General features: G+C 47.7%; 2 protein-coding genes across 2 annotated transcripts in view; one reads left to right on the plus strand and one right to left on the minus strand.

Moving 5' to 3' along the window:
- The window catches only part of antxr1d (ANTXR cell adhesion molecule 1d), a gene marked incomplete at its 3' end in the record, with an annotated part of 22,640 nt that extends 15,825 nt beyond the window's left edge, over positions 1-6,815 (minus strand). The window contains exons 1-8 of the mRNA XM_079729015.1: positions 6,464-6,815; positions 1,402-1,473; positions 1,235-1,306; positions 925-1,006; positions 698-728; positions 535-608; positions 387-455; positions 186-266 (exon numbers count right to left, since the gene is read on the minus strand). Of these exons, the coding sequence (XP_079585141.1) occupies positions 186-266; positions 387-455; positions 535-608; positions 698-728; positions 925-1,006; positions 1,235-1,306; positions 1,402-1,473; positions 6,464-6,609 (627 nt within the window). The 5' untranslated portion in view covers positions 6,610-6,815. The remainder of the gene's footprint in view (positions 1-185; positions 267-386; positions 456-534; positions 609-697; positions 729-924; positions 1,007-1,234; positions 1,307-1,401; positions 1,474-6,463) is intronic.
- A 2,714-nt stretch (positions 6,816-9,529) lies between these two features.
- Positions 9,530-10,000, plus strand: part of znf488 (zinc finger protein 488) — a gene marked incomplete at both ends in the record, with an annotated part of 1,479 nt that continues 1,008 nt past the window's right edge. Inside the window, one exon of the mRNA XM_079729016.1 lies at positions 9,530-9,758. Within this exon, the coding sequence (XP_079585142.1) occupies positions 9,530-9,758 (229 nt within the window). The remainder of the gene's footprint in view (positions 9,759-10,000) is intronic.

Here is a 10,000-nt window from a genome sequence, read left to right on the forward strand (position 1 = left end):
GTGTGTGTGTGTGTCTGTTTGTGTCTGTGGTTGTGTGTGTGTGTGTGTGTGTGTGTCTGTCTGTGTGTGAGTGTTTCTGTGTGTGAGTGTCTGTGTGGGTGTGTGTGTGTGTGTGTGTGTGTGTGTGTGTGTGTGTGTGTGTGTGTGTGTGTGTGTGTGTGTGTGTGTGTGAGTACAGATCATACCGAGTCAATGATCCCCCTGAGTGCTTGGAAGCCGCCCCACACAGGAAAGACGTGCTCCACTGTGTCCGCTATGGTAGCCAGCTGGGAAACACACACACACACACACACACACACACACACACACACTCGTTTTTTCATAGGATCTGCTCTTCGGATTTGTCACAGAAGATTTGGCGTGAATCCACTTCCTGTCTTCCATACCTGTGTCTGGTTGAACTCCTTCACGCCGACGCAGTACACGATGGCGCCCATAGACCTGGCCCTCTCCGCCTGTGGGAATAACAATAACGTTAAACTAAGACTGATCTACCCTTGCGTCTTTAATGGCGCGGTACATCTGTGCACGTACCTCTCTCTGGGCCGTGTCAAACTGCCACTCGTTGAGCTCTCCGTCTGTCAGGGCGATGATAACACTGGCCGTGCCTGGAGAGAGAACACACACACACCTTCAGCAGGTATCACCTGAACACCACTCCTTGTCTAACGGGGAGGAGGCCGTCGTCAGTCCTTACCCTGGTTCCCCCGGTGTATCTGCTGATTAGCCTGTGAGGGCGGGAAGAAATCAACATGTCACATTCATCCCGTTCACGCTTAGCCTCAACGACGCACTACTTTTTACTTATTCTTATCCAAAAGCCACTTATAAGTGAGACATATTCAGACATGTTCAGAGACCGCCAGCCAAGCAGAGGTCTGGTTTAATGCTATAATAAGACGGAGGTTGGCTAGAAGTCCCTACCATTTCCAGGCCTAGGTTCATGTAAGTGTCCCCCCCGGGGATCACGGTCCTGAGGTCCATTAGGCCCTTGTCGATGGCCTCTCTGTGGGGGATAGCCAGGTATTACATCCTGTTTGTAAAGAGACAGGCGGGGTAATCTGCTCCATATTAACTGAAAGAACGGAGGAAATGCCCCTCGTCCTCCTTTGTTCAAAGGGGAAAGCAGCAGGAGGGGCAGAGCGATGCGTGTCTGGGCGGCCTGGGCCGACGCTGGTATTCAGACGGATTAACAGGCCACGACGTAGGCCCGGTTCAGCCTGGAGAGCCCTACCTGTTCTCGGTCAGCTTCATGATGGTGTTTCCCCGCGTGGAGAAGACTATGAAAGACATTCGCAGCATCGGGCTGAAAAAACAGACACCGAAAAGAATTGTTTGAAATGAACGCAGGTGATAAGAAGCGGTTATGAGGCGATGGCGGTCATGTGGTTAATCCACTACCTGATGAACTTCTCCGCCAGCTGCTCCACAAAGGAGTAGATCTCCAGCCATTGATGCTTCACACTTCCAGACCTGGCAGGATAGAAGACAAACACACATCCACACGAGGGAGATTAGACACAGACGTTGGCCCAACGATCCAGCGTTATTGATCCAAACAGCATAATCTGTTTAGGTACTTGAGCGGAGGATCAAAACCCTTTCATGTGGAAACCGATCGATGGTCCAGTCACTAAAAGCAAAGTGCATTCCTTCAACGGCACCTGTGGGGTGATTCTGTGCTCACAAACCTGCCTGTGTAAACCCTCTATCCTAGACGCTACTGTGACCACATCCCATAATACAACCTGATGTTCTCATGAAAGCAGACTTAACAGACACATTCACTCTCAGAAGATCATCAAGAACACTAGATATATGTTTTTATTTTTCATTTCTACTTTATTTAAATAGGTTGTCTCATTGAGCTTGGAATCTCTTTTTAAAGAGAACCCAAGATGAGCTACGCGTATAAACAAACACTCACTGCCAAACCGTCGACTGTACTGCACCGGCTCACTGATTGGCCTAGCTCGTTAGTGCATAAATTACAGCAGGGGGGATGGGGGGGGGGGGGAGACCTGCTTCCCTAATGAATGCCAGTCCCAGGGGATGGCTAATGGGAGCTAATTGCTGCCAGGCCAAAGGGTTGAGGTTAGCCAGGGACAGATGTAGAAGGCTGCCTCAAGCAGCCACCAGGGCACGGGCAGCTGGCCCATTTGCATCACTAAATGCACGGGTTATGTGTCAGTGTGTCTGCGTGTGTGTCAGGTTTTGTGTGTGTGTGTATGTGTGTGTGTGTGTGTTGTTCTGCATGTATGCGTGTGTGTGTGTGTGTGTGTGTGTGTGTGTGTGTGTGTGTGTGTGTGTGTGTGTGTGTGTTTGCTGGGAACAGATGGCCCCAATGAGTACAGCTAGTCTACAACAGGTTGGGGGTCCGGAGAAAGAAGAGGCTGCGACATGAACAACACGGGGCGGAGACAGCAGCAACACACATCAAGGGGGGGGGGGGGAGAGAGAGAGAGAGAGAGAGAGAGAGAGAGAGAGAGAGAGAGACACAGAGAGAGAGAGAGAGAGAGAGAGAGAGAGAGAGAGAGAGAGAGAGAGAGAGAGAGAGAGAGACACAGAGACAGAGACAGAGACAGAGAGAGAGAGAGAGAGAGACAGAGACAGAGAGAGACAGAGAGAGACAGAGAGAGAGAGACAGAGACAGAAACAGAGACAGAGAGAGAGAGAGAGAGAGAGAGAGAGACAGAGACAGAAACAGAGACAGAGAGAGAGAGAGAGAGAGAGAGAGACAGAAACAGAGACAGAGAGAGAGAGAGAGCTACAGTGAGATCACACAGCATTCCAAACCTGGCAAGCAATTGGGATATATAACTCAGTAAGCTCAGCACTGTGTGTGTGTGTGTGTGTGTGTATTTGACCAAGAGAGAGAGAGAATATATTGCCTGTTGAAACATGCAGTGACATCAGATTGCATGTGAAAAGCGCTAAAACTCAGATGTGTGTATGTGATTTTGTGAGCATGAGTTTGTGTGTGTGTCCGTGCGAGGGACTTGTTTGTGAGTGGGCGTTTGTCCATCCGCGTGTGCGACATTCAACTCTGTGTGTGCGCGCGTGAGTGTGTGCTTGCGCGGCGTGTGTCTGGTGCAGCTCGCCGGTCATTAGCGTGGTTGCTGCGTGGGCCGCAGTGCTGGGCTTCCTGGTGATTCTTTTGTTCCAGCCGTCCGACCATTCAAAGAGCTCCTATTACTTCCGTTCCTCCTGCTGCAGCTCTGCGCTACGCACCCACACTTCAAAGCCCTCGCCAGCGAGCGGGTCCAATGTGACAGGATTAATCATCCAAACATCACAGACTGCCATTCTGTTGCAGAGTGAGGAAGAAAAAGTTGCATGCTTTCAACCAGTCACTAATCTCTAGTGGTGTTTTTTATATGCTGTCGTAGCTGAGATTTAGCTTCATGGTCATCGCCATTTTGCTGCATTAATTAATGGTTCCTTCATACAGTCAGACATAGGGGCTTGTGCAGTAGACTGTGGCTCTCATACAGGACTCCATTCATTACTACTGAACTCATCCCCTTAACCCAACTCTTCTCAACAGTGCAGCTTGTTAAGGAATTAAGGAAATAAGTCAAGGAATTCAAATCTTTTTTCTTCACCGTTACGCTGTCCCATAGCACGGCAAACAACATCGTCACCAAGGCAACAACCCTAATGGTTGCCACTAACAACTATGTTTGAGCTACCAGATAAGACACAAGGTGCATAACTACATGCTGCGGACCCAGCCAGTGAGCTTTGCACTAAGCTAACAGTGTTTCCTCTTCTGTCTGCCCTGTGCAGCGCTAGGAGACTCCCTAGGAGACGCCCTTGGAGACCGGTGGTTCAGTATGCTGGTGGTTCAGTAGGCCTGTGTCTGTCAGTAGGCCTGTGTCTGCCAGTAGGCCGGTGTCTGTCAGCCTGTGTCTGTCAGTAGGCCTGTGTCTGTCAGTCTGTGTCTGTCAGTAGGCCGGTGTCTGTCAGTAGGCCTCTGTCTGTCAGTAGGCCTGTGTCTGTCAGTAGGCCTCTGTCTGTCAGTAGGCCTGTGTCTGTCACAGGCCTACTGACAGACACAGGCTTACTGACAGAAGGCCTGTGTCTGCCAGTAGGCTGGTGTCTGTCAGTAGGCCTGTGTCTGTCAGTAGGCCAGTGTCTGTCAGCCTGTGTCTGTAAGTAGGCCTGTGTCTGTCAGTAGGCCTGTGTCTGTCTGTCAGCCTGTGTCTGTCAGTAGGCCTGTGTCTGTCAGTCTGTGTCTGTCAGTAGGCCTGTGTCTGTCAGTCTGTGTCTGTCAGCCTGTGTCTGTCAGTAGGCCTGTGTCTGCCAGCCTGCCTGGTATCCTCCAGACCAGCCGTTGTCTGGGCTGCAGGGCTCCCGCCAGGCGAGTGAGTCAGACCAAGGCATTAGCGGTGAGCAAGGCCAGGAGGAGGCTTCCAGTAAAACACACTCGGGACTCTCCGGCACGGCGCCTGCTGCACCACTCCCGTTCCCCTGTGCCGAACAACGTCCACCTTTATTACTGTTTTTTTCGATTAATATCTTGAACGATGGAGATCATACTGGTTTATTCAAGTTTCAGGGCGATGACAGCTGAAATACAGTTATAATCGGGGCTGGAGGGTACTGCGTTCGACCCCCAGGTGTCCTCTCTAGACGCCCTCAAACACACCGTAAGGAATACACCGTGAGCCTTTGGAGAAAAGCATCTGCTGCAGAAGCACTAAACAGCCCCACAGTGCAACGGCACCGCTGAAGGTCTACGGTCGGAGTAGGTCACCGCTTGGCATTTGAGGGCGAGAGGAGGATGAAAAAACAACAACAAGAGCTGCGGAGAAAGAGCACGGCTCTCCTGAAGGTGTCCACGCCGGTCTAGAGACAGCAGGACAGGCAGAGAGAGGCCTGGTGGTGTAGCTGAAAAGGGCTCGGCCATGCGTGTCAAACCAGCTCCCTCCCCAGGGCACTTTCGCCAGCAAAGGGTAAAGACACAAAGAGGAAGGTGGGGGGGGGGTTGAACGATGCACGGCCACGTCGGCCTAGAAGTTCACCAGCGCCACTGCTGTGGGGGTCCCTCGCTCATCTACTGCTACCATGGCAACAGAGAGAGGATAGCGTGGCGTGTGTGAGGTTTGGCAGACGTTTCCCACATAGTGATGTAATAACCGGGGTCTACATGATAACAGTCTGTATACAATACCAGACGCTGACCACACAGACAAAACAAAGGCAAAACGCCCACACCATCATCAGTGCATGACTCTATATCCCACACCAAGGAAAGCACTAAGCCCATGTATGGTGTGCTACTGTGTGTTTACGGTCACGCCTCTGCTACCGTGATCAAAATAATTGCATGCTCTCAAAAAAGCCCAGTCTGCATATTTGCGCTCGCCATCTGAGCAACACTGCATGTTTTGACATGTGGCTGGTCTGTGACTATGTGCATAATCTATCCTGGCTGCACCTCGTGACAAAAATGTGGATTATGATCTTTTGGGGGCATCAAGATGTCTGTTTTACTAGGCCCACTACCTACTGCTGTATTTAACCATAGAATGCTCACACGTTGATCACTACATTACGTCATATGTAATCAGGTTTAATCTGTATTGTGAAAACAACCTTATAAGAAGGCATGTTATGTATGCATCACTTTCCAAGACACTTTACAAATAGACAATAGGATAGCCAACAAGAGTAAAACAAATGAAAAGAATTAAAGGCAATTTTTACAATCTAGGATTGAGTTGTGTGCTGAAATAGGGATAACACTCGTTATCTTACAACATTGTTATATACTCTATAAATGACACACTTTAACTGGAATGAAACTAAAATATATTCTTCCTTTTCCCATGCGAGGCGATTGAGTTATTCACACGCAGACCATTGTTCTGTGCATGCAAGGCCTCTCTGAACTTGGAGGAAGGGATCGGCAGCAGCGCGATGTCTTTTGTTGCCTCCGGGCAGCTGCTACAGCTGTGTCCGCAGGCACAGTCGCTCTGAAACTCAACTCATCCTATTCGCCCTGCCCACATCCCGGGAACCAAGGCTTATTGCCTCGAAAGGGATTCAAACGGGACGAAAACAATAGCATAGCCAAAAGAAAACCCTCATGGCTCAATTGAATGTCCCCTTATTGCTTTATTGAATACAGCACAGCTACTTTATTGGCTCGAAGCAAATCAGAAAAAGAAACATAACGGTGTGAAGTGTCCCGCGTGACTGAACTCCAGGAAAAAACATTTTAGGCAACGACTGGCGAACGTTTAAAAGTAGTTTAGCCTTCATAGTAAAACCTTATTATAACTTGAAGTTTCTGTATCACTTCAGAGACTTTATTGAAGAGTAAGGGTCGGACGGGACACGGGGCGGGGGGGGGGGGGCGCTGAGCCCCGCGATTCAAACCCATTCGCTTGGTCGCATGGCAATGTGCAGCGATGAGAAAGTAGGCCTAAAGTCGTAAATAATATGGGACACTCACTTGTCCAGGACAAAATAGAGGTCGAAGGCACCCTGACACGATCTTTCCTCCTCCAGCTCCCCTCTTTGCAACTGTCCTTCCACCGGAGCTTCGAGGCAGAAGATCCCCAGCAGGAGCGCTGCGAGCAGCACACGACACCTCGCCATCTTTCCTGCTCAACGCGAACTAACGCTCGTTCCGGCACTGTGACAACTCAATAACGCTCACATGTTTCTTAAAGAATCAACCGAGAGTACTCTTTGGCTTAGTTTTTCAAAACGATCGTTTAAATTCCGTGGGAAAGCGGGCGTTCGGTCGGTTAGAAACTCCTGGGCTAAACCGGTTGACCGCCAGTCTTCTCCTGCAGACCGCGGGTCGCTCGGAGGAAGAAGGAAACAGCGAGCAGGGGCAGGACGAGGAGTACACATACACACACACACACACACGCACACACGCACACACGCACACAAGCACACACACACACACACACACACACACACACACACACACACGTGGATGACAACATATATAAAAAGTGAAATGTCCCCCCCCCCATAGTGTAACCTGTATAATTAAGCTGGCCAGTTGGAAGACAATTATGGCCTTTTGTTTTATGCTTGTTCCAAATTGGTTCAAAATAAAAAGTTGGAGGCAGAATCCATTAAGTATACAAATGGATACCCTGAATACAAACAATGAGATAGTCTTAAAGCTATTATATTTATTTGGTTAAATTGGGTCGTCAGCTGTGTGATGTGTGTGTAGGTTACTGGTTTTATGGTCAATGTTTTATTGTTATTGACAATCCAAAATCTTCCAATACAACAAACAACTAGGCCTGTTTGCAGGAGACTGTCCTTATTGAGGCGCGCACGAATAAAGTTCAGGACAGTCTGGAACAGATAATATTCCAACATAGGTTTCGCCCCCAACTGAAAAAGAAGAGAACTGCACAATCTGTAGAGTGGGGTCTTCTTCAGAAAATCTGTAATTTCATTAAATATAAACGGATTTAGGGCTCATATCCTCAAAGCCAATGTAGGATTTTGACATTTGACATAGAAGTACAGCACGAAAAATGTCAAATGAAGTCATCCCTTTAAGAAGAATACACATAATGAAAATAACGTTTCCCATTTTGTTAGGATTATTAGGTTAATAAATAGATTATTAGGATTATCCTTCTGCATTTTAAATAAGATAACATGAGACACACTTTCTGCAGGTTGGCGCATTAATATTAATATAATATTCCAATAATTAAAAATCTCAAGGACAGCGAAGCATAAATTAAAGTGTCATAAAAGTGTCCTGTTGGATTATCGGTATAGTGGACCAAATTAAAAAACATACATAAAGGTTCGGCAGATACACCACAGTAAGATACACCGCGAGGGAACGGCTGCCACATGACTTTGCCTCTGGGCAAATACATAATTCATGATTTTAGTAGTGCATTAAAACACACATTTAATGATACGTTGTAAAAACAAAGACTTGATTCTAGTTAATGCCATGGTGTGGCTGTTGAGTGCTTATCATTGGGGAGAGAGCGTGGGACTATATATTTTAGGAACAAAAATCTATATATGTATATGTATATGCATATGTAATATGTATGAAAGGAATGTCAACAATTATCAGCCTGACATTTCTGTGTCAGGCGTTCAGAACCAGTGCTGTGTCACTTATTCCCTTACCAGCACACAATAAGCCTTTGCCACGTGCGTGTGTGTGTGTGTGTGTGTGTGTGTGTGTGTGTGTGTGTGTGTGTGTGTGTGTGTGTGTGTGTGTGTGTGTGTAAGTGAAAGAGAGAGAGGGAGAGAGAGAAAGAGCGGAGCGCGTGTGCACGTTGTATGCGCGTACCCGCTGCAGTGCCTTTTCTGACAGGGATAAGTATGTGAGCAGCATCGCGCCAGATCCAGTCGCGATAACTTACTCGTGCCACAACAACAGCGAACCGCGCGTCGTCACCGGGTCGACTGCACCTGCTCAGGACGGCTGTCCCCTTTGGCACTAAATCTGACCAATATTTCAGTCCTCATGACCAGTGGGTAAGTGCGGACGGAATATATTTATATATCATGTATTTCAGACTGACATGATGCGTTCTATTTCATTTGGAAATATTTAGTCCCATCTTGAAATAGGATTCAGGATTGATATAAGTGTATTAACTACAGTATAGATTTTCGTTTTAAAACTGTTCTTTTAGGTATGAAAATGCGGGGTTAGCGTTTAGGAAGCGTGTATGTTAAAATGGAGCTAAGATCAGGTGCAGCAGGAGAGGGAGTAGAGAGGCAGATGGGAAGACAAAAGGAGAAACCGAGAGAACATTTGGGACAAAGGATATCAACAAACATTTGGGGTTTTATATGTCTGGATATACTGTAAATGAGAAGCGATAGACCGACTCGCTGCAAAAACATTTATTATTATGAGGACCAGCACAGGTTGAGAAAACGCATGAAAGCATATGAGAAAGGAAAACACGACATCAACTCAACATTTCACTTAATGTGTTTATTTGCTTATTTGTTTGTACCTTTAGAAAACACAAACCAGTCACTCTACCTATACAATTGTTGTATTGTCATGCGTAAAATGTGCATGGAGTTAGTTCGTTGATCTTAGGCCTCCTCATTTAGCATTTTGATAGTACGACCATAACATACATTGCCTCATCTTTACATGTCTCTCTTATTTGACAGTTTAATGATGGACCACGCATTTGCCTCCCGGTCATTCTGGGCCAATGACAACAAATTCCTCCAAGACGCGAACCATGCGACGGACATCTGCACCAGCGTGGTCGTTACGCGCCACATCCCCCGTGGCACTTCCTTTGGCCCCTGTTTGCTCCAAAGTACATTCTACGACACCATCGCCTTCATAGCGTTGAAATCACGCGACAGGATCACCAAATCCTACGTGTTTAGAGTGAGTTCCACGAAGGAGAAGTATGGACATTGCAGCTTATACCGTTTTGATCTTAAATCGAGATAAATGGACCTAGATTCAACTATAGAGTTGTTTTACTCTATCTGAATCTGTATGCATCCCTCTCAACAGATAGACCCCGAAGTGATGCGAAACACGACGCTGGTGTTGTCGTGGTTACGGCTGGTCCAAGCAGCCCGCAGTGGAGAGGAGCAGAACACCGAGGCATACCTGAAAGCGGGCCAGCTTTATGTGCGCTCCACCCGGGACATCGGCCAAGAAGAGGAGCTCCTGGTGTGGTACGACCAGGAGCTCTCTCATCTGCTCGGCTTCACGGAGACCATCGGGCTCATGGCGACCAAAGAGCAACATGAAGGTAAGATGGCGTAGACGGCCTAGCATTAAATCATAGTACACTATCATCGTCATACCTGATGCATTTTACGCATGGCAAGCGATCATTGTATTCATTGTGTTTATCTTTTTTATATTGCAGAGCTGAAATGTGTGAAATGCCACCAGGTGTTCAGGCATGAGTATCCGTACCTGGCGCACTGCAGATTCCTGTGTGCCCAGAATAAAAGTGACGCATGGAGCCATGACACCTGCGGGCAAAAG

This window comes from Pollachius pollachius (assembly GCF_949987615.1).
Source record: "Pollachius pollachius genome assembly, chromosome: 2".
NCBI classification, from domain to species: Eukaryota; Metazoa; Chordata; class Actinopteri; order Gadiformes; family Gadidae; genus Pollachius; species Pollachius pollachius.